General features: G+C 47.8%; 1 protein-coding gene across 1 annotated transcript; it reads left to right on the top strand.

The window, feature by feature from the left end:
- The first annotated feature begins 1,435 nt into the window (after nucleotides 1-1,435).
- On the top strand, nucleotides 1,436-21,987 carry RMDN3 (regulator of microtubule dynamics 3). The gene is made up of 12 exons (XM_058027360.1): nucleotides 1,436-1,580; nucleotides 2,759-2,990; nucleotides 4,164-4,307; nucleotides 7,441-7,867; nucleotides 8,539-8,641; nucleotides 9,434-9,494; nucleotides 16,159-16,234; nucleotides 17,012-17,089; nucleotides 18,297-18,395; nucleotides 19,103-19,156; nucleotides 20,109-20,189; nucleotides 20,720-21,987. Exons 1-12 carry the CDS (start codon nucleotides 1,436-1,438, stop codon nucleotides 20,771-20,773), a joined length of 1,554 nt encoding a protein of 517 aa, XP_057883343.1. The 3' UTR covers nucleotides 20,774-21,987.
- The last annotated feature ends 1,472 nt before the right edge of the window (nucleotides 21,988-23,459 follow it).

Consider the following 23,459-nt stretch of genomic DNA (forward strand, 5'->3'; position numbering starts at 1 on the left):
CCTCCCCCCGCGGGTTAAACATCAGCTTGTTTTCATCATTGCCATCCTCTTCCCCAAGTCCTGGAACAGCTGGAATGTTTGCTCATTGCTCTCCTGTCCCAGTGCAAACCTGTTGCCCAATGCACCAAGGGCACATTTCACCCAGCTGGGTTGGATTTTGACAGAATTCCCATAATCCATGACCCCCCCTGGACCTCTGCTGGGCATGTGTGCTCTGTGGTTATGCAGGAAATGATATGGTTATAAAATCCAGATCTTTCCAGAAATTAAAGGAGAACTAGCCAGGGTTCTGGCAGCCTGAGCCCAGCTCTGGCTCTGACTCTTATGTGGCTCTTTCCTGGGGGAAAAAGATAGGAAGGAAAAAAGAGGAAATGAGAGCAGAGCTATACATAACATTTTAATATTGAATTTATTGACGAGATACTGAAATGTGGGAGGCAGCCAGATCTCATCCATCATCCCAAAGCACCTTATCACTCTCTGGCTCCTAGCTGGCTGCTCCCAGCTCTCCTTGCACTGGGCTGGCTCGGAATTGCTCCCAATAACTCAGATAAAGGGAAGCAGAAGGTTCTTTGGCTCTGCCCAAATCCTGCTGTCACCCAAACCCCCAGGAGTGGGGAGCACACACAGAGGGTTTTCCCCTCTCCTGACTGGCACCTTTCCCTAAGGAATCCTTAGGCTCTTCCAGAAAAAGGTATTTCTAATTTCAGTGATTCTGGGGTAAAGAAGTTCTTCCTGGGGGATCCCACCAGGAATGGAACCACCCACCATATTTCCTGTAGAAGGGAGAATTCCAACCCAAAAGGCTTGGGATGATTAGTTTGGTCATTCCTATCTCCTTGACCTAATCCTAAAATCCATTACCTCATCCCAAACCCTCTGGCTCTGGGCCCACAATCCCACAGCCAGCCCCATCCCCAGCTCTCTCCCTACCATAACCCTGTCCCACCCAGCTCCCCAGATTTGGGCACCCCAAATTCCCAATTTTTAGGGCACGTTTGTCCCTCACTGCTGCAAGCTGAACCCCGAACCCAGCGGGGTTTTCTCCCGCGTGTGGAAGCACCCACAGTCCGTGGGGCTGTGCGGGGACACCCGCCCTGTCCCGTGCACCGCCGGGCGGAGGTGCTGTCACCACGGCGGGACAGCTGCCGCGGTGGCAGCAGGTGGCAGCCGGCAGCCTTGAGGGGCTTTTCCCGGGACACTCCGCGGACTGGGGGCGTATGTGAGGGCGGTGACCCCGCTGAGGGCGGCCCCGCTCCGGGACCGGGTCCGTGTCCCCGCCATGTCCGCCTGTCGCCACACGCGCGCGCCGCCGTGGGCGTGGCTTCGCCGATGACGTCACGCGCCCATAAACCACCCATTTCCCTCCCCGCCGTCGCATCTCAGTGACGTCATCGCGGCGCGCCGCGGGCGGTGCCGCGCGGCCGGAGCGGCCATGGCGGTGCCGGTGGCGGAGCCGGCCCGGGCCGGGTCCCGGCTGGGGATGGCGCTGGGGCTGGCGGCGGGCGCCGGCTTCTGCCTCGGCGTGCTCTGGGTCATGCGCCGCCGCTCCAAGGAGGCGGCGGGGCAGCCGCGCCCCGGTACGAGCGGGATGGAGCGGCGGGGGAGCCGGGTCGGGATGCGGGGAATGGGGTTGGAATAGGGCTGGAATGGGGCACATGGGATGGGGGGGCACGGAAATGGAATGGGGTTGGAAGAGAGAGGAGTGGGGCACATGGGATAGGAGGGCACGGAGCTGGAATGGAGGAAATGGAATGGGGTTGGAATAGAGGGGAATGGGGCTGGAGTGGGACACATAGGGTAGAGGGGCACGGAGCTGGAATGGAGGAATTGGAATGGGATTGGAATAGAGAGGAATGGGGCTAGAGCTGGGGTGGGAATGGAGGGAATGGGACACGTGGGATAGGGAGGTCTGGAGCTGGAATGGAGGAAATGGAGTGAGGTTGGAATAGGAAGAGTGGAAACGCAATTGGAGTTGGAAGAATGGGCTTGAAATGGGGGAGTGGGGTTGTACTGCGGGAAATGGGGTTGGAAAAGGAAGCATGGGGCTGGAGTAGGGGAGAATTGGGATGGGATGGGGGAGCTGGGCTGGAATAGGGGGGAGTGGGGCTGGCATAGGGGAAAGTGAGGTTTGGGGTGTTGGGCTTTTAGAAGTGCTGGTTCGGAACCCTGAACTTGCTGGGTTTCATCCATGTCTGTGCAAAACTTTGGGAACGGAAAATGAAACTGTGTTTTTACAGTGATCATAGAATAATGGGATCCTGGAATGGTGTAGGTGGGAAGGGACCTTAAAGCTCATCCAGTCCTACCCCCTGCCTTGGGCAGAGACACCTTCTACTATCCCAGGCTGCACCAAGCCCCATCCAGCCTGGCCTTGGACACTCCAGGGATGGGGCAGCCACAGCTGCTCTGGACAAGCTTTGCCAGGGCCTCAGCACCCTCACAGGGAAAGATTCCTTCCAATATCCCATCTAAATCTCCTCTTTTCTAGTTTGGAGTTATTCCCCTTTGTCCTATCACTCCTTTTCCATTTTTCCCTCAGCCTCCCTCAAGGGGCAGTTGGGTCAGCGCAGAGCCTTCTCTTTTCCATGCTGAACAATCCCAGCTCTCCCAGCCTTTCCCTGCAGCAGAGCTGCTGATCCCCTCGGTGTCCCTCCCAACACCAAGCCCCCCATTCCCTGCCATCAGAGCCGTGGCCACTTTTCTCTCCCCTGGAATCCTTTCCCTGGGATGTGACCCTCGTTGTGCTCTGCTGCAGGCAAGGCCGTGCCCGTTCCCGTGCCTGTTCCGGTGCCCGGGGCGCTGCTCCCGGTGGGGGATGCAGCCGATGGAGCCGTGCCCAGCCCCCTGCTGCTGAGGCAGGAGGAGCAGCTGGAGCTGCTGGAGCGCCTGGACTTTGTGGTGAGGAACGTGGCCGAGCTGAGGAAGGAGGTGGAGGAGCTGCGCAACAGCCTGCAGGACCTGGCGGTGGAGATCGTGGATGAAGTCAGGTACTGCCCCACTGTGCTGGGAAACAGCCACAGCATGCCTGGAGCTGGGAATGCCTGGGCTGGGAGGGACCTCAGAGCCCACCCACCCGTGGCAGGGACACCTTCCTCTAGCCCAGGCTGCTCCAAGCCTGTCCAGCATGGCCTGGAACTTCCAGGGATGGAACAGCCACAGCTTCCCTGGGAAATCCATTCCAGTGCTGCACCACCCTCACAGGGAAAGATCCAGTCCCTAAATCCAACCTAAATTTCCCCCACTTCCAATCTGAATCTGTTCTTTCACTCCCTGATGCAGGGGCTGGATGGACATCCCATCTGTGGATTCTGTAAGGGTTGTCCATGCAGGAGGATTTGCTTTACCTGCAGATATATTGTATTAGATACATTATATTATATTGTATGTATCATATAATTATACATTGTATGTATAATATATATCATATAACTATATATTATCTATTATACAATATACATTATATAATATATATGTAATAGATACTATACTATATATTATAATACATAACAATATATATTATATTATGACATAAAATATAATAACTAACATATTATAATATATAAAATATAATGTATAAAACATTGCAATATTTTATGTGTTTTATATATAATAGATATGATATATAATATATATTATTGTACAATGATACATTAATACATAATACAAAAATACATTCTATTATAGATATAATTTTAATTATATATGATACGTTATCTATATTATATAATTGTATATTATATAATATATATTATAGAATGCATTATATTAGATACATTGTATATATTATATTAGACACATTGTATATTATAGTTATAATTATATAACTATATATGATATACTATATATAATATATATTATACTATATTATATAGTATAATATATGTTATGTATAGTATAATATATCATATATAGTTATATAATTATATATAGTATAATATATCATATATATATATTTAAAATAAACAAATAAATATAATATTAATATATATTATACAGAACACACCATCAGCTCCATTTGAGTTTGTATAAGCAGGAGTGAGCCACCTCGTGAATTCTTTGCCTAGAAAGGGAATTGGGTGGAGTCTGCTGGAGAGGAGAAGGGGAATAGCAGATATTTCACTACCAAATATTTATTTCTCTTCCTTTTTCTGTCCCTGCAGGGCCCACCTGGAAGAAACCCAGCGTGTGGGTCGCCGGAGAAAGTTCCCCTTCAGGGAGAGAAGTGACTCCACAGGCTCCAGCTCCATTTATTTCACCACCAGCTCAAGGAATCCCAACACAGATGATGGAGAGAGTGAAGGGGGGTAAGGAGAGCAGTGGGACAGATGTTTTAGGGGATTTGGTGTCACATCTGGGCAGTTTAGAACATAAAGAAGGGAATTTTCTTCTCCTACAGCCTGTTTTAGTTGGCTTTTGTTACAGTAAGTGTGTTACTGCCAGGGCCAGACTGAGAGATCTGAAATGATCCTTTAAGAGAAAGGAAAATAAAATTTTGAGGGTTTTTAAAGAAACAATTTGATTAAGGAACCTTGCAGAAGGAAGGGAAGTATGAGTCCAGCCTGGATATGGAGTGAAAGAGTTTGGAAATCAAATTTCCAGACAATATATATTATATTATATTATATTAAAATTATCAAATCATCAGATCAGCCAATATCCTGAGGTGGAAGGGACCCAGGAGCATCATCCAAGTCCAACTCCTGGCCCTGCACATGACAGAAAATTCTGTGTGGTGTAAGAACATCATTAAAAATGCCAGATTAGCTGCAGGTTATATAGTAAGACAGGTAACAAGTTCTCCTGCACCTGTGACTGCTGATTTTCTGAGGAGTTGCTGCTCCTTTGTGCCTGAATCTGACCACTTCTGTAGCTTTTGGGGTATGGAAGTGTGTCCAGAAACAGCTGGTGCTGCTATATGCATTTTCCCAGAGTATTTGGGATGAAATGTCATTTAAAGAGTGATTTTTAGAGCAGTGGGAGCATTTCATTTTAGAGCAATGAAGGAATTTGGGCACCCAAATGATCCAAGGGCTGGTGCCAGCTGGCATTTCATCAGGGATTTTTCTTGCCAGGACAAAGAACAGGGATTTGGTTCTGCCCTAAGCTCATGTTTGTCTCTAATAACTGGAGCTGGTGAGGGTGATATCATTGGGGTTATAGGGCTTCATTCAGCTCAAGTGGGTGTTGGGATGGGAAGGAAATTAGGGAGGGAGTGATTCATGGTGGTGTAATAGGTAACAAGGCTGCAGAACAGATTTTGGAACTGTGGAGTTGGTTCTGAAGGCAGGGCTTGGGTGTTTGGGTAACAGCAGATGCACTGAGTCACCAGGGGAACAATGGTTTGTGTAAACCTGCTGGAAAAGGGGGTTTTGGCCACACATCCCAGCCCTGGCTGTCCTCAAATCATAAAAAATTATGAGTTGTGATGGAGGCCGAGAATTTAGAGTTACAGAAAAGGCACCTCCTGAGGGGACAGGGGTGTATTTCACTGCAAAACCTCATTAATTTATTGGGAATCCAGAGGTGGTTGGTAGAGTCCTCATCTATTAATTATCTGTAATTAGCTGTAATGACCAGTGTGGGGATTGGTGGATTAGCAGCTCTCACCTGATATAAAACTGGAATCTTAGGTAATGCCTCACTTTGGTCCTGCATAGGGAGGTGTAAAAATATCAGTCAGGCCAGGACCAGCTGCCTGTAGTGTGCAGTGTTGTCTGCTAGGGATGTGAATGTGCTTGAAAAGTAACATTTTGAGGGTAGGAAATGTAAATTTTGAAAAAAATAATTGAAGCTTTGGAGCCGGCAGTGGGAGGAGGAATGAGCCTGTTGCCAGCAGATGGATTTCAGCTTGCTGAATTCTTTCAGTGGAATTCAGAACAGACAACCCCCAATTTCAGCTTTATTTTGTGAACCACGTGGGCAGGAGCAGCTTCTCCAATTTCAGACACAGTTCCCAAAAATCTCCCAAGAGTTTTCAGGGGGGTTGTGCTGCTTAATTTCCCTGTGTGGCTTTGAGTTTTGGGCTTCTTCACCTCCTTTTCACATGGGCTGTTTTCCTTCAGGATTGCCACATTAAAGTATTCCAGAGCTTTCCATCATTGTAAACTCAGAAAAACAGGCTGATAACACCAAAATCCCTTAATCTCCTTGAAAACTTTGGGTTTCCTTGTCTTTTTGAACTGGCAGTCTCATAGGGGCTGTCTGGCAGAAAACATGGTTGGTTTTTGAGCTGAAGGGCTGAAATCTTGGCAGCTGCCAGTAAAATGTTGGAGGTTAGGATGGGGAAATCAGGGAATTAGAGGAGTTTGTGTTTAATTACTGGAAATGAGGTGGTCTAGAGAACTAATAATGGCATTGGTATTAAGAAATGTAAATAAATGAGGGTTTTAATCTGAGGCAGAGCTGTGCCAGTGTCACCTACCCTTGTGTTGGTTATCCATTAATTCAGTGTCATCTCCAGCACGGCAGCCTTGCTTTCCTGCCTTTGCAGTGTGAGGCTGATGCTTTATTTCTTGCCTTAGAATGTTTCAGGACAACATGGTGGGGTTTTGAAAGTCTGGGTGAGGGTTTGAGGGAGCAGAAGGGGAATTGCTGAGAATTAGGGGTGGTTCTCAGGAAACTTTGATAGCCAAACACGTCTTGTTTATCTGTGTGTGGCCAAAGCCCTGTCACTGCCTCCTTCAGATAGGGGCTGTGGTCACTTATCTGTGTCCCCAGACAAAGGCAGGGCCACAGGGCTGTCCCTGGAAGGAGCAGTCAGCCAGGACAGAGGGAAGCACAGCTGGAGGTACCCAGTGCCCCCAGAGTGCAGGGAACTCAGATCCAGCAGAACTGCTCAAGTTACTGACTTAAATCAACAAAGCCCCCGTGTTCAAGTGCACATTTTGAAAGGACTGGCTGATTTGTGCCTGTTCTGTAATTAAGAGCTTGCAGGTGAAAGTGAGAATTGGATTCCTTCCCAAACAATACAGATAGTCTTGTTTGAAAAGGAATCAGCTCTGTAAGTAGACTCCATCCTGCTGTGGTACCACTGTGTAACCCTGGTTGAAATTTCAAATTTTAAATTCCCAACTGTAATGCTGGGGGAGCTTAATTTTCTCCATTTTCAGCAGCTCTGATTTGAGCTTTACAGGATCACTGAGGTTAGGAGAAGCTGACAGGGTGTGCAGGGGAGATGGGGACAGTTAGAATCCTGGAATGGTTTGGGTGGGAAGGGACCTTAAAGCTCATCCAGTGCCACCCGTGCCCTGGGCAGGGACACCTTCCATAGACCAGGTTGCTCAGAACTGACTTGGGACATCCTTCAGCTTTCTGAGAGTGACACGAGAAATGAGGTTGTGTGAGACACTTGTGTTGTGCAGTTTTCTCTGGGATAAGCCAAGATACTCTTCCTCTCCTCTCCTCAAACCACTTTGGTGATGTTTTCTTCCCCCAAAGTTACACCACGGCCAACGCCGAGTCCGACTACGACCGGGAGTCGGAGCGGGAGAGCGAGGACGAGGTGAGCTGTGACACCGTCAGGACCATGCGCAGGGACTCCCTGGAGCTGCCCCCCGAGGATGACAGCTGTGACATCGTGAAGAGCCTGCACAAGGACTCGCTGGAGCTGCCCCCTGAGCTTGAGAGCCGTGACATGGTGAAGAGGCTGCACAGGGACTCGCTGGAGCTGCCCCCTGGGAGTGACAGCTGTGACACCATCGGGGACTCGGTGGAGCTGCCCCTGGAGGATCAGAGCCCTGTGTCCCCTGTGTCCTCGCTGGAGGAGGGGCTGGGGCAGCTCCTGGAGCAGGCTGACCGCCTGCACAGCGGGGATGAGAAGGACAGGAGAGAGGGCTTCCAGCTGCTCCTCAACAACAAGATGGCGGTATAGGTGCCTTGTTGTATTTTCCAGCACCGGGGGAGGGTCAGCTTGGATGTCAGGAGGGGTTTCTTCACTCAAAGTGCAACCTGGAAATGATCCCCACTTTGTCACCCAGCCCAGAACACTGAGTGCCATGTCCAGTCATTCCTTAGAAATTTCCAGAGATGGGAACTACCACATTCCCTGGGCAGCCCCTTCCATTGCCTGACCACCCTTTCCAGGAAGAAATTCCTCATGGTGTCCAACCTAAATCTGCTCTGTCACAGCTTGAGGCCATTTCCTTGCTCCTTGGGAGCAGAGCCCAGTTCCCTATGACTGCCCCTTCCTGTCAGGGAGTTGTGGAGAGGGATAAGGTCCCTTCTGAGCCTCCTTTTCTCCAGGCTGAGTCCCCCCAGCTCTGTTCCCTTCCCTGGACATGCCCCATCCCCTCCCTCTCTGCCTTTCTGACGTGACAAGCCCAGAGCTGGGCACAGCACCAAAGGTGCCCCTGCCGTTCCCAGCACGGGGAACTCTCCTGCAGTGCTGAGTTCTAAACTCACCTCCCTGAGGTTCCACTCTGCTTCCTTTGGAATTGGGGTGTTTTAAGGCTTAGAAGGATGCCTGCATGCCCTGAGCTGTGCGTGCCCTGCTCAGCCCTGGTGCTGACTGCTGTGGGGTGTTTGTGTTCCCTGCAGTACGCGGGGCAGCGCGAGTTCCTGTGGCGCCTGGCGCGGGCGCACTGCGACATGTGGGAGCTGACAGAGGACAAGGACGAGAGGAGGTCCTATGCCACAGGGGGTAAGGAGTTCCTGCTGCCCCAGAGGAGGGCAGGCACTCAGCTGCACAGCCCCTCCAGCTGCCAGCAGGGCCGTGGTTTTATTGGGTTTCCTTAGAATCTGGTGGGAAGCAGCGCTTTTATTTTGTGTTTAAAAATTGAGTTTCTGAAAGAGTCTAAATAGGCTGAGACCTGTTTAGAGCTGGGAAAATTGTTTCTGAAACCTGTCATCTATTTCTCTGTGATACTAAAATAAACCATGAATATAAAATAAACAAGCTTTGCTGTAGCACACTGGATTTTCTCTGTTGCCAGCGCGTGCAGATATGAAAACAATCACTATTTTTAAATTTTCTGTAATTTCATTCCCTCTTTGTTCTTTACCACCTCAAAGGTGTCTGCAAGATTTTAGGTGAGTCAGAATGGAGAAAAAATAATCTTTATTACAGTTAAGATGTGCAATAAAAGATACTAATGTAAATAATTTTTATCTTATTTATTATGCACATAACTAAATAGAGTTACTTAATACTGTAGCTAATATAATTACTCTCTTCTGGGAATCAGTGGAGCCTTTTAAACATGGAATTCTAAGTTTTATATTTTCCTTTGAGCTATCAATAGGTGCTCAATTTTCAGCTTTTTTAACCTGCCAGGGGATAAAATTTTGTATGGGATGTTTCCAAGCCAAATGCATTATCAAATTGACAAGTATATGACTTTTATGCTGTTCTGTTACTCTGACAGCCTCAGAGAAAGAAACTGGGAGAGAAAGCAGCTGAATTTCTTACCTTTGACTCCTTTTTTTGTTCCAGGGAAGGAAGAGCTGGAACTTACCTTGCAGAATTGGGATGAAAGTGCTGAGTGCCACCAGTGGTAAGTCACTTTTTACTTCTTGCTTTTAAGAAGCATAGGAAAAGGACCTGGAGGTTTTTGTGAGCTGAGCTGCAGTTAAAAAAAAAAGAAATACAACCCTCCCCATAAACTTCTTTGCTGTTACTTGCACTGTGCCACGCTGGTGGTGTTTTTCCATAAAAAGCCATTTTTAACAGCTTTGCTTGCTTGGTGTAAGGAATGACTTGACAGACAGTAGGTTTGGTTGTGATGGTAGGAATAAATTTGGGGTATCTTACAGCAACTTAATTAAGAATTCCTCTCTGAAGAGTTCTGGAGGAAAAGCTCCCAAGCTTTTGAGCTTTTGAGGCAGGAGGGGATGTGTTTGACTCCATCAGCCAGGCCTGGGAGTGTGGGCTTGGTGCTCTGCCAAATTTCCTATTTTCCACTTAATTCTGGAGGAAGGAGATCCATCACTGTCAGCAGACAGGCTTTTAGAGTCTCCTGGAAGTGTTTTCTGGCACTGCTGGCTCTGCTCCCCCTGCAGGGCCCTTGGCTTGGACATGAAGGGACACAGCAGCACGTGGCTCTTTTTTATTTAAACAGAGATATTTAATGCATTTGTTCCATGCTAAAAGAAGAGATGATCTGCAGTTCAGCCAAGCAGTTGTGACCAACATTTCTGCCCAGGATTTCAGGGAGGAGGTAGGAGGGGGGAAGAACCTTGCTGTGCTTCCAGCCCTTTTGTGGGATTTTTACATGTCCTTTGTAAAAATTACTCCAAAAGGGAGTTTGAGGAGTGGCACAGGTATTTGGAGATAAGGGAACTGTTTCTGTTTCTTTTCTGGTGAATTCCTCTGTGAACGGTGTTTGTCAGCAGTTGCACTGAAAGATTGACAGCACTTAAATTAGAATAAAAGGGATTTTCTTTTCATCTTTAATGAAAATTATTGGGAAAAGAGGTTGCTGAGTGTCTTTGCCAAACAAGATCTGTGCTCTTGCAATGAGTAAATTTGCTTGAAGGATTGTTTTGAACTACTGGCATCTGAATAAGTGCCTTTATCATCTTAAGCTGTATTTCATCTGTTGGTAATGAATTACTGCTTTGATTCATTTAAAGCCTCAATTAAAGCTTTGATTGGAAGGAGGAATTTGGGAGCAGGAAATTCTCCAGCAGGTCATGGTGCTGGGCTCTTATCTGCTGGCTTAACATCTTTGAATGAATGGGGTTTAGTTGCCAGGGTGAATCTTGAAATTTGTACTTTACAAAGCCAGGTTCTACTCCCGTGTCCAAATATTGACAGTTTTGCCTTGGAATTCCAAGTCTGGGACAATTCCTGGTCCCTCAGACCACTTTCCCAGACAGGGATAAGGCTCCTTCCTGCACAGCTACATCTTGCTTCCAATTGTCCAGGGCAGCTGGAGGAAGGAAACAGCAGAGCAGCATGTGGGAGGTGGGGGATTTCTTGGGAGTGAATATGTAACTCCCTCTATCAGCACACAAATTACTATTTTCTGCCATGAATAGAACAGGAAATTATTCCCTTCCCAGCTCTGAAGTGGTCACAAGCTAGCTTAATTGCAGTCTTTCTTTATGCTAATTGAATTTACCCTGGGGAGAAAAAGCAGCAGAGGTTTTAAAGCTTTTTTGGGGTGGATTTGATGCCCCAGCTCTTGGGGGAAGCGATCAGAGAACATTGTTCACATTTATTTAAATTACAATTTTGTTCTGTCATGTTTGTCTCTAGTGACTAATTTCCTTGCTGAAGAATCCTTTATTATCTTCTGTCACAGGGGAATAATTTATTATCTCTCACCACCCATGTTGTCTTTCCAATATTCTTCTCCCTCTTCCTTGTAGTTTTTCAGACAAGAGTGGAGGGATTCAGTGCAGGACTCAAGCTGAGAGAGTGGCATGGATTTGTGCTGGGGTGATGGTCCTTTGCATTCTTTCTTCTACACCAGCATCTTTCTCTTTCCCACTGCATCCCAAATGGCCACTTTAATGGAAATATTCCCCGTTATTTTGCTGCCTCTCCACACAGGCTTTGTGAAGCCTGATGGTGCAGGAATTCCTGGGCTGATTTTTTTCTGTTTTTATCATTTCATATTGATCTTCTATTTTATCAATTGCCTCTTGGAAGTTTGTGGATTCCTTCAGATGAAATTGTGCTGGCTTTTGGTGTTTGTTCATTGTGTTTTGTGCTTGTTATTTCCTCCTGCTGCCCACACAATTCCCAGTTTTTTGAGGAGCTGAGGAAGACAAGAGGTACTTTGCCTACAGTTGCTATTGCAAGGAAACATTTCTCCTCTCAGTGCCTCGTTGTTGTTCAGTCATCACTGACATTTTAAAGAAACAAAGAAAGAAAATAACTGGATTTCTGCTGGTTAGCTGTACTGCTGGCTACAGCTCCCTTTGGGCTTGGAAGGATTTGAGAGCAGGAGGAAAAGTGTTTTCTCAGGAGTGCCAGGGAGAGCAGTAAGTATGTGGGGCTGTGTCTGGCCTGCCTTTGGGACCTGCCCAAGCACAAAGGAGAGGCTTTCATGGCTCTGCCCTGGCCATGGAGTGTGGGACAAAGCTCTGCTTGTGGCTGGTGCTGTTGGCAGCTGGCCGGTGCCAAGGGAGCCATCTCCGGGCACAATGGAGCAGGAGTTTGGTCAGGACTGCACAGACAAGCCAGCCTTGTCCAGGGGGGCTGATCCAGCCCATGCTGCCCTTGGGATGTTCCCTTGGGAAGTGGGTTGGGCATTAAATGCATTTAGTGCCTTAGGAGTAGGTCTGTGTGTGGGATTCACTGTGAGGGATTCACAGGGAATGATCTTAGAGCCTCTCTGCTCCTGACTTACAGTGACCTGGTTCTTACCTTGGATTTGGACACCAGAGTCCTCCTCTACTTTGATTGTCAAACATCCCTGAGCAGGTGGACCTTTTATCCATTTAAAGTGATTTCTCCAGGAGTTGATTTCAGCTCTTGAGTAGGACAGAGCAGGTTCCCAAGTCTGTTCTTGCTGGGAGGGAGGGAGGGAGGGAGGGAGGGAGGGATGGATGGATGGATGGATGGATGGATGGATGGATGGATGGATGGATGGATGGATGGATGGATGGATGGATGGATGGATGGAGCATCACTGGCTGTACAGATCTTTTAGAAATGGATTGAGAAACAACTGTGGCCTTTTAGAATTGCCAGCCCATTCCCTGTGGGTGTTTGCAGCACAACTGCAAGCACGGGGCAGCAGCTTTAGGGATCAGGAGAGGAGAGCGAGCTGTGGATTTGCCTTGGCTTCCATTCCCCTTGCTAAAGGGAATACTGGAAATGCAACCAGAGGGATTTCAGAGAAATCTGAGGAAAATGATGCAGGTGCTGTGTCAGGAGCTGTAGTTTGAGTTATTCCTAGGACATCTTGCCCTGGAAATGAATCACTGCCTGCTGAAAGCCCTCGCTGTGGGAGGAATCATAAGCTCCAGCCCCCTTGGGGTTATCCTGTGTGTTATGGAAAAGTGGGATTGGCTTGGATGAGTCTCCAGAATGTGCCCTTTCTTCTGGAGAGTCTGGCAGTGTGGTGGAACATCCTGATCACCAGCCCTTCTCAGTTCTGTGGGTACATCTGGCTGTCCGTGGGTAGATCCTGGATTTTTGAAAAGTCCCAGCATTCCGGATATGCCTGGGGGATGCTTTCATTTAACACCTGGCACTGCTTCAGGATTTCACTCCTGCTGCATCACTGCCCAGATCTGGCCAGTTCTGAGCCAGATTCTGGGTTTATGAGCTGAGCATTTTCTGTTCTGCAGGCAGGGAATTTTCTGTCAGTGTGATATGGAGCAGGAGCAACTGTAGAAATAGGTGTTAGGAGATAGTTCAGAATGTAATGGAGGGGAAATAACATAGAATTAGAGCTGTCTGAATGCAGCCCCCTGACTTGTCTGTCCTGGAAGGTGAATTCAGAAATGTGAACATCCAGAATCCAGGAGCTCTCCCATATGGATGTTTATGGGCTGTAAGGAGGGGGAACATGAGCCTCTCTCAGTTTTTCCTTCCATCTTGTCTCCCCTTGGAAGAGCCAAAGCTTTTTCCCCAACACTTCAGGATCAGTTGGTCATTAATTTCAGGTGGAGTCACTGGGAATTCTGCTGTCTCTCCCAAAGCACTAATTCCCACATAAATTCTTATTTTAATTTTTGGTTGTTGCAGTCTAAATACCTGCCTGCTAATTCCCTGTCCCCTTACTCAAGTGCAGGGACTCACATGCATCTACCCAGTGCACAGGAAGGTAAAAAACTGGGAATGCTCACAAAATATTGGGAAGACTGTCTTGGAGGTGGTTAAAAGAGCTAAGAGGTGTGTTTGGGCTGGCTGACTGTGGAGGGGAGGTACTGGAGGCTCTGTATTCCATGGCAGAGTGCTACTTCCAGGGAAGTCAGAGTGCAGAACCCAAAAAGTCTTTAAATCCTGGGGATTTAAGCTGGAAGATCAGGATCTCTCATCTGGGGGTTCCTCCATCCACAGAGTTTATTTTCTAATAAATGGGGAAATCCTGAGCTGAGATTCCTGTGTGTCAGCAGCTTAATGAGGAGTCTGACTGCTAATTAATCAAGGGATAACCTAAGGAAAGCTCTGCATGGATCTGAGCAGTAATGCATGGGGCACCCAGTGATTACAGGGGATGAAAATCCCCATCATCATCATCATCATTTTTATTCTCTCCTGGTGCTGCTGCTCAGCCCCCCTGCACCTCCACAGTGCTCTGGTGGTGCTCAGCCCGAGGCATCCCATGGAATGAGCTGGAATCAATGACTCCATCCTGCCAAGCTGAGCAAGCAGGGGAGGGAACAGTAGAAAGCAGAGCCTAAAATCCCACAAGTGCAGAGTTGTGGGTGTGAAAATCCCCCACAGTCCAGTGGCCCTGAACCTGGGATCAGCAAAGCTGGGTTGGGAAGAACCATCTTTCCTGGGAATACAGTGAAAATCAGATCAGGTGTCTCTTCCCATATATATTTTTTAGTTTATTTCATGGCACTGAAATTTAATTTACTGCTGCTTTTATGGCTTTTTCATCAACATTTCACCAGGCTTTAAAAAAAAAAAACCCCGGAATTTATATTTGACTTGAGACAACTGTCTGATTTATTGTCTACGAATATTTTATCTCATGATCTTAGAAAATAAGCTTTTTATTGGCTTGTGTTTCTCAACCCCTGTCATGTTGTGGTTAGGGATGTTTAGTCCAGGCTGGGAAATGAATTGGAGAAGATCCTAAGAACACTTATTCCATCATCTGCACTCAACAGAGTGGAGCTGTGGAGCCCCAGCAGCAGGAAAAGATTTTTGTCCCATAACCCACTGATCTGGTAATCCTTTCTATTACCATGAAAAATAAGAATTTGAGAGCTGATCTAGAGCTTTTCCACAAGAAAGTTAACAAATTAAAGGAAGAGATTTAAGGCAAAATGTTAAATTGTTCAGGCATCGTGACTGTAAGTTACACACTGGGAATGGAGCAGTGATGTGTGAGGGGATTTGTGGGATTTTGTGACTCTAAGTGTAATTGGAGATTTAAAGGTCTCCTGGCAGATTCCTGCACATCTGCTGTGGTTAATCATCCCAAAGGATCCTTTGGGATATTGCTATCTGTGGCAGCACTGGGGTGTGGGTGTAGGAAGGGGGATTTTTATTTGCATCTTTCTGCTTTTCAGCTTTATTTTTTGCAAGAATGAGCCATGTTATTGATTTGTCTCTCTGTTCCACTTGGTATTTTTTGAACCAAACTCAGAGAAGGGGTGGAAATGTTCTCCACTCCCAGAGCCCAGGCAGGTTAGGAGAGGCCAAACTTCCATCTGCAAGTTCTGTCCCACTTGAGAGCTCTCTGAGCTGTTGTTTCTTGGGAAGTGCTGCAGGGAGGGAGGTTTTGAACCACTGTGGTGCAGGGAGGTGAGGTGGGAGGGTGCAAATCCACAGGGAATGAATTTTGAATTTCACAGCTCATGCAATAACTGCTTTTGCTGGGGCCTTGCTTCTCAGGCTCACAGGTCTCTCACTGGACAAAACTAAATGGCTTTGCACTTTCAACACTGAGCATGTGTCATTCTGTTTCCCAGCTGCAGGATGAGGGTAGGTTTTCCAAGTGTTTCCCTGGAAGTAGAGCCCTGTGTGCTGCAGCTGGGCTGTGTGTAAGGAGGTTGCTGTGCCCTGTAGTTGATTCATTAGAGCTGCTCTTAGTCTGCCTCTTGCTGCAGTAACTTCACTCTGCCCTGCTCTGGGTCCTGGCACAGCTTTCCCTGCTCAGAGAAACAATTCCAGGTGTGGAAGTGTGCTGCTCCTGGTTTTTAGCCATAGAGCAGTGAGTTTGTGTCACACCCAACCCCTCTGGCTGCCTCATCCTTGCAGCTCCTTCCTTCCTGGCTGCTACATTTTTGCTGCTTTTGTCTCTTCCCTGAGAGGGATGTGCTATATTCCTTGTTTTCCCCACTAAGGTGTGAAGCTTCAATGCACTTCACAAAATCCTGGGATGGTTTGGGCTGAAAGAAACCTTAAAGCTCATCCCATTCCACCCCTGCCGTGGGCAGGGACACCTTCCACTATCCAGCTCTGTCCAGCCTGACTTTGAGCACTTGTAGACCTTCCTTGTGCAGCCATGGACAGCAGGGAAATGTGGATTGAGGGTGGATTCAGCCCCAGCTGGCTCATGCAGGTGTCTCCCCATGCAGGTTTGCCATCCTCTGTGGGCAGGTGTCGGAGCAGGAGAGCATTTCCAAGCGCATCCAGGCTGGATATGTTTTCAAGGTGAGTGCCAGGAGGTGCTGGGCTGTGTGTGAGTATCAAGCAACACTCATTTCTGCAGCAGAAAATTGGGAAAATTGGCTCCAGTTCTTCTGAGGGAAGCAGTAGATTTCAGAGGTGCCAGGGATGAGGAGGCTGATTCCAGCTATGCCTTTTGGGAGTGACTCTGCAGTTTTACACACTATAATTACAAAAAAAAAAAAAAAAAAAAAAAAAAAAAAAAAAAAAAGTAAAAATCTTGCAAATGAATTTAGGTAGAGGATGAAACTTAGAGCTTGAAACATGGAATTATTGTGTTGTGGTTACAACACACAGCACCAGCTGTCTACAGTGTGTGCCTGTGAACAACCTGCACCCTCCCAGGGAGCAGTTGCTGCTCAAAGAGGATTTCATTTGCCTCAGATGCCCTGTTTTTTATTCCTAGTATTATTACTAGGAATGATGTATGATGCCCTGTGGATGTTCCAGGGAAAAAGGACATGGAACAGGCCACAGGTTATTGTTCCCCATCAGCCTTTGGCATGATCAGTGAGGTTATGGCAAAGCTCTGGAGCAGAAATAAAATGCAGGGCAGCTTCTTTGTGTGTGTGTGTGCAGAAATTCCTGTCCCTGAGGCTGGAGAAATGCTGCTTTTCCTTGTTCAATGAATCCAGTCTAATTTTACTGTTTGTGACACTTAAATTGTAGATTCCTTCCTTTCCTCTTTCTCCACTTGTTCTGGTGGGTTTTTTACTTGCTTTTGACAAAGATCTGACACGTGCTGGTGCTGCTTTCCCACAGGAACACATTGACAAAGCCATTGCCCTGAAGCCACAGGACCCACAGCTCTACTATCTGCTGGGAAGGTGGTGTTACCATGTAAGAGAATTTATTCTCACTCCCTGGGCAGCCTCTGAAGGGTTCAGAGCTCCAACTTGGGTTTTTAGTCACTGCTGGTGGCATGGGAGGGGAAATGGCAAAGGGTGGGTTAGGAAAAGCCTGAGCTGCAAACTCCTTTCCTGTTCCCAGTGCTTTGCTCAGTAAGAACAACCTTCCTTCCATCCTCTGAGCACACAGGGCTGTGGTCAAGGCCATCTGAGGAGCTTCTGCTCACAGTGTTGGTGTGTGATGTGTTCCATGTGTCCCCCTGCCCCTGCCACACACAGAATTGGAGGCACTGGCAGCCTGTGCCAGCTGCTTTATGCTTCCTGACAGGGAAAAGCTTGGAGTCAAATGCCGAGCTCTCAATCAGATTTAGAGCCTAAAAAAGGGAATAAAAGTCTGCAGTGACTGTTGCTGTTCCATTTGTGCCATTGGGAAGCACTTTGTTGGGAATGGAGCCACAGTGCAGGGATTGTAGCTGGGATAATTGACAGTGGGAATTACAGAGCAGCCCTGAGCTGAACTGCTGGGAGCTCCTGGCTCTTTTCCTGGAAACAGATCCTTCCTTCTTGCTCAGCCTGGAGCTGCTGAAGCTGTGGAATAAAACCACAGGTGGAGAAGTATGGTAGTGCTTCATTTAGTCTACATTGTTGGAATTATGCAAGATTAAACAGGGTATTGTCAGAGGGAGCTGGTGGAGTCCCCATCCCTGCAGGTGTTCAGGGAATGCCTGGAGGTGGCACTCAGTGCTCTGGGCTGGGTGACAAGGTGGGGATTGTCACAGGTTGGCCTCCATGGGCTGGGAGGGTTTTTCCAACCTAAATGATCCCATGAATATCTGGTGGGAAGGCTTCAGCCTGCCTCTCCCAGGGAATCACAGGGTGGAGGGGAGCAGGTTCCTGTGGAAGGTTTAGACTGGGAGAAGGGAGAGCACAGGTGGGGACTGGTGTGGCTGCAGTGTGGCAGGCTGGGATTTGGGGCCATCCATGTCCCAGATGTGTGGAACTGCAAAAACTCACCTGGGACAAGGGAAAGCAAATCGGGTTAAATTCTGTGCCGGACTTGGATACTCCATGGGAATTTCCCACACTGCTGAGGGGTTTGGCTTCCTCCCTGCTGCAGGAGCAGCTCCCAGGGACTGGGCAGGCCCTTGTTCCTGTGCTGGTGTTGGATGGACAGGCCAGGTTGTCCTTTGTGTGTGCAGGTTGCCCACCTGGGCTGGCTGGAGAAGAGAACGGTGTCAGCGCTGTTCGAGGCCCCCCTGACAGCCACGGTGCAGGACGCGCTGCAGAACTTCCTGAGGGTAAGGAAAGGTGGGAATGGGCCAGGGAGGGGCTGCACTGGCCTGCACAGCTCACAGGAATGGTCAGCACTGACTGCACAGCTCACAGGAATGGTCAGCACTGACTGCACAGCTCACAGGAACAGCAGCACTGACTGCACAGCTCACAGGAACAGCAGCACTGACCCTCACAGCATCACTGGTCTGCACAGCTCACAGCATCACTGGCCTGCACAGCTCACAGGAATGGCACTGGGCTGCTTGGATCCCTCCTGGTCCTTCCCCAGGCCTGGGATGTGGGTGAACGAAAGCTGATGAGAAGTGTCCATTCCAGAACAGCCAGACAAAAGAATGGGATGTTGAAGGTGTCAGAATTGCAGCCGAAAGTGTTGGGAATTGGTTTAGGGGGGTTGGTTTTCCTTCCTAAGGCTGCACAGCAATTCCTTGCTCAGTACTGGATACATCTGGGCTGTGCTTCCAGGGTCTGGGAGCTGGCAGCTCCTCCCTCAGAATATTTTACTTAAAGCCTGGCTGACTTTTACATTTCAGATTTTTCCAAACAACTGCTTGAAGGTTTCAGGGGCACAGTGCTTTATTAGGATTCTCCTTTCTGCCATCTATTTTTTTTTCCTTTAAAAGCTGCAATGAGCCTGATGTAAGAATTAATTGTGTCCTTGCATATCCTAATGTCTCCTCTTCCCTGTCACACCCTGCCTCTGTTTCTGTAGGTCGAGGAGCTGAGCCCAGGGTTTTCCAAATCAGGAAGAGTTTACATTGCCAAGGTAACCACTCACCTCTTGTTTCTTCAGAGAGTAAGAAATATTTGTATTAAAAATCACCTTTGGCCGTAAAGTGCTGACCAGGTAGAAAATACTCCATGGAGGAGCAAAAATTTATAGGATGATAATATATCCTTTTATCCTTTACATCTTTTTAGGCCAAATCACCCTGTGCAGAGGCTTTAAAGTTCAGGGGTTTTGCCTTTGAGTCAGCCAATGGAGCATCCTTGGTTTTTAACAGATTAAATTCTTTATAAAGCAGGAACGGTGACTTGGCAGCTGTGGGCTGGAGGTTTAATCCTTCCCCACCATGACTTCTGGGGTGATAAAGCCAGAGAATCATGGGGAGAAGTAAAGGATAAAGGATTTCTCTTTCCCTGTCCAGCACGGGAGTCTTGAGCCCTCTTGCTGAGGGGTTTTTAGCACCCACTTCCTTTTCCTGGGTGAATTTCATGGTCTCCAAACACCCCCAAGACTCTGTGGGCACCCAAAATCTTCCTGTTCCCAGAGGGATCACTGTGCCTCAGCTGCTGGTCACATGGAGAATATTTCATGCCTATTTTGGGGCCTGAGACTCCTGTAGATAATATTTATTACATTTTCAACAGGCTGGGCAACGATGTGCTCCCAGCAGAGAGGTTTTGTGGAGAAAATGGTGTGAGGAGGAGGGGAAACAGCAACTGAAAATCAAAGTAGAGCTTTGAAAAGGGTGAAAACCACAGGGGCACCTTAAAATGTCCAAACAAAAGCCAATCTCCTTCCCTAAAAAGAGTGAAATATATTTAGTATTCCAAGATCTGGTGGTGCTTCTGAGGCGTGGTGGCTGAGGGATACTGCAGGAGATGCCAGTGCAAAGGGTGAAGAGGCAGAAACAGCTCTTTTTAGCAGTTGCCCAGTTCCATTTGCTGTCAGTTTTCTCTATTTAACCTCTCTCCCATGGGAATTCCCTTCCCAGTGCTACAGGGACCTCGGGAACGACTCGGCGGCCGTGCTGTGGATGGACCTCGCCGCGGAGCTGCCAGGGTACACCAAAGAGGTAAAAATGGATTCTGCACCCCTGCTCCACCCTGTGACATCCCAGCTGGGCCACTGCAGCCACAGGGAGGGATGGAGCACCTCTGCCATGAGGGAAGGCTGGGAGAATTGGGCTGAGAGGTTTGTGGTGCTCTAATTGTGGCCTTCCAACAGGAGAGAGGGACAGAGACAATTTACAAGGGTCTGGAATGACAGGAAAAGGGGGAATGGCCTCAAACTGAAAGAGATTATGCTTGGATCAGGTATTAGGAGGAAATCCTTCCCTGTGAGGGTGCTGACGCCCTGGCACAGGTTACCCAGAGAAGCTGTGGCTGCCCCATCCCTGGAAATGTCCAAGGCTTGGAGCAACCTGGGCCATGGAAGGTGTCCCTGCCCAGGATCTGGATGGGCTTTGAGGTCCTTTTCAACCCAAGCCATTTCAGGACTCCACAATATGCTTAAAAGCTGGTTTGGAGGAAAATAATGGAAATAGTGTTTTGTATTTGTTTTAATTGAGCTGTACATTTATGAATTTCCCTCTTGCATTTCCAGGATGCAGAAAGTGAGAAGGAACTTGAGGAGATGCGCTCAGTTTGTAAGGAATAATTTTGGAAAAACTCATCCCACTGGAGAGACAGTAAAATTCCAAATGGATTTCATCATCCTGACAATTCCAAGTACACTTCATGGATAAGCAACAAGAGCTTAGAGGAAAACACCCAGCAGCACATCCAGGAAAACATCTTGGCATTAATGGGATAAAATAGTGATTTATTTTCCTTTGTATTTGTTTGATTTTAGGATCCCTAAAAATGTTACATTCCTGAAAAAAGGGGGGAATGTTTACAGGTAGACTTTGTGATATAAAAACATTTGTGATTATATATATGTGTGTCTATATATATATATATATATATATGGCAGATATATGTGAGATAGGTACTTTGTGATATAAATATGTATTATATATTTTTATATGTGTGTGTATAAATATATATAAATATTTATTTATATATATAATATATATATATTATATATGCACATATATCTTTTATATCACACTCTCTACCTGTCAGAAATCCTTGCTGGTGAGCTCCCAGTTAATTCCTGAGGAAAACTTGAGCCAAATTTTTTTCCAGTGTATTTGTATTGTCTTTTCCTTAGTAATGAATGGAATCAGTTGTAATAACTGTTTAATGGGTTTTGGGGAGATCAATTTCCAAGAGGGACCAAGGAACTTTTCTGCACAATCCAGACTGGATTTTAAGAGGTACATTAGTCAAAGGAAGTGAGGGATAGGATTTTAACCTTCAGGATTTCTCCCAGTGGTGTTTCTGTCTTCACTTCGTTCACACAAGGCTGAAAACTTGTGTCCCTGCAAACTGTGCTGCTGTGGTTTAGATGGAATGACGAGTTTGGGAAGTAGTTCTTGAGCAGAGAACTGCCCACAGGGTTGGGAATATCCTGTGGCAAGGATCATGTTTCGCTGTGATGATCTTCTGTCACTGACCAGATGAATTCCCTTTGAATTAATTATCTCCTGGACTAACGAGGTGACACCGAGGAGGTGAAGCCAAGGACTGACATTCCTCTTGCAGCTCCTGGGGACCAAACAGCAGCAGGGAATTGTGCTGGATGCTGACACAGATGGGAAAGGAAAACCTGTTGTGGAATTACCCACATATGTATCAAGGCTTTGTTGGTATCCCTTAAAACTCCAATGGCAGCTACTGAACACTAATTCCTGAATGTCTGTTCCATGGTGGGGTGGTTGTGAGGGGTAAAGTGAGGAGCGTGTGAGTAAAACATTCCTTAAATCACCTTTTTTCCCCTTGCACTGTGGTGGGTTTGTTACTGTCTGAAAATAACACTGAAGGGGAGAAGTGCAGCAGATCTCCAGCATTCAAACTTTCTGGATGCTGCAGGGCTGGGGGGCAGGCACTGGCCAAAGCACAGATGGGGAGCTCTGGGAGGATTGGGAGGACCTGGATGGAGTGATGGGCCTGGATGCAGTTGTGGCCTTTGTCCCCTTGCCAGGCATGGTGGCAGCCCCGGGAGCAGCTGGGAGCTGGGGCAGTGTCTGGGGCTGATCCAGGGCAGGGCAGGGCTGACCCTGGGGGGGTTGGCCCCCCACGCTGAGCTCAGGCAGGATCAGGGGCACAGATGCTGCATTTTGTGCACCCTGAGAGTTTCTGTCCCCCCCGGGCATTTCCTGCGGGGCTGGGGCGGCGCAGGGAGCAGAATTAACCCTGCAGCTGCCGTGGCCATTGCTGGCCTTGGTCTCTGCTGTGCCATCCCACCGTGGCCATTTGCTGCTGTCACTGCCACTGCCACCCCCTGGGGCTGTGTCCTCCTGGCAGCCCTTCCCAGCCCCAACAGGAGCTCCAGTGGTGCCTCTGGGCCTGTTGGGAGGGTTTGCTGGGAATGGGCCTCACCCCTGGGAGGATCCTTTTGTTCCAGAGCAGACTCCAGAGCTTTTGGGCTGCTCAGCTTCAGGGTTGGATTGCAGAAGTGCCTGAAAGGAAGAAGAACAATGAGGTTTGTGCAAGTGGTGCATTCAGACCCCACCTGGCAGTCTGTGCTTTGTGTGGGAGGTTGTTGTGCACTGGCACTGCAGGGAATGAATGTCCCCTTCCCAGTTCAGCCCAGCAGATCCCAAAGGCTCTTACAGGAATATTTATCCTTTCCTTCCCTGGGTGATAATTTCATCTCCACCTGCTGTGAGCCATTCCTTGAGTTCTCCTGGAGAAAACCTCACAGCAGAGGAGTTTGGAAAGAGCCCAGAGCTGTGTTTGGAGCAGAGAGGGCTGAGAGCTGCATCTGCCTGTGCTGCCCCAGCCTGGCAACAGCCCCATGGAACAGCCTGGGCAGAGGGGATTGGATGGAGCCAAATCCCTTCATGCAAGAGGTTTTCTCCTGTGCAGATCAGGCATGGGGCAGGCAGTGAACTTTGGAAATCAGCTGATTTCCCCAGAAAGCATCACTCCCATCACCATGAGTGACAGGACCTGTGCCCACTGCTCAGGAGTCACCAAAATCAAGGACAAAGGTTGGTTTGGGCCTGAGAACTTGAAATAACTTTGAAAGAGAAGAAATCACCTTTTTCTTCTTGCTCTTTCTTTCAGATGCTGGAATTGCCTCTGTGGATGTGCACTGAGCTCTCACTGCAGGGAACTGCCAGGCCTTAATGGTGGTGAGTTCATGTTCTTCTCACTGGGAATTGGAAATGATTATTAATTAGTAATTGCAGAAATGTTTTCTGAAACATTTCCCCTTTGCTGGTAGATCTTCT

This window comes from Melospiza georgiana, chromosome 6 (assembly GCF_028018845.1).
Source record: "Melospiza georgiana isolate bMelGeo1 chromosome 6, bMelGeo1.pri, whole genome shotgun sequence".
Classification (NCBI taxonomy): Eukaryota; Metazoa; Chordata; class Aves; order Passeriformes; family Passerellidae; genus Melospiza; species Melospiza georgiana.

Coding starts and splice junctions, on each gene's coding strand:
- RMDN3 (XM_058027360.1), top strand. CDS start 1,436: ATGGCGGTGCCGGTGGCGGAGCCGGCCCGGGCCGGGTCCCGGCTGGGG. Junction 4,308..7,440: donor GATGGAGAGAGTGAAGGGGG/GTAAGGAGAGCA, acceptor CTTCCCCCAAAG/TTACACCACGGCCAACGCCG. Junction 17,090..18,296: donor TGGGAAGGTGGTGTTACCAT/GTAAGAGAATTT, acceptor TTGTGTGTGCAG/GTTGCCCACCTGGGCTGGCT.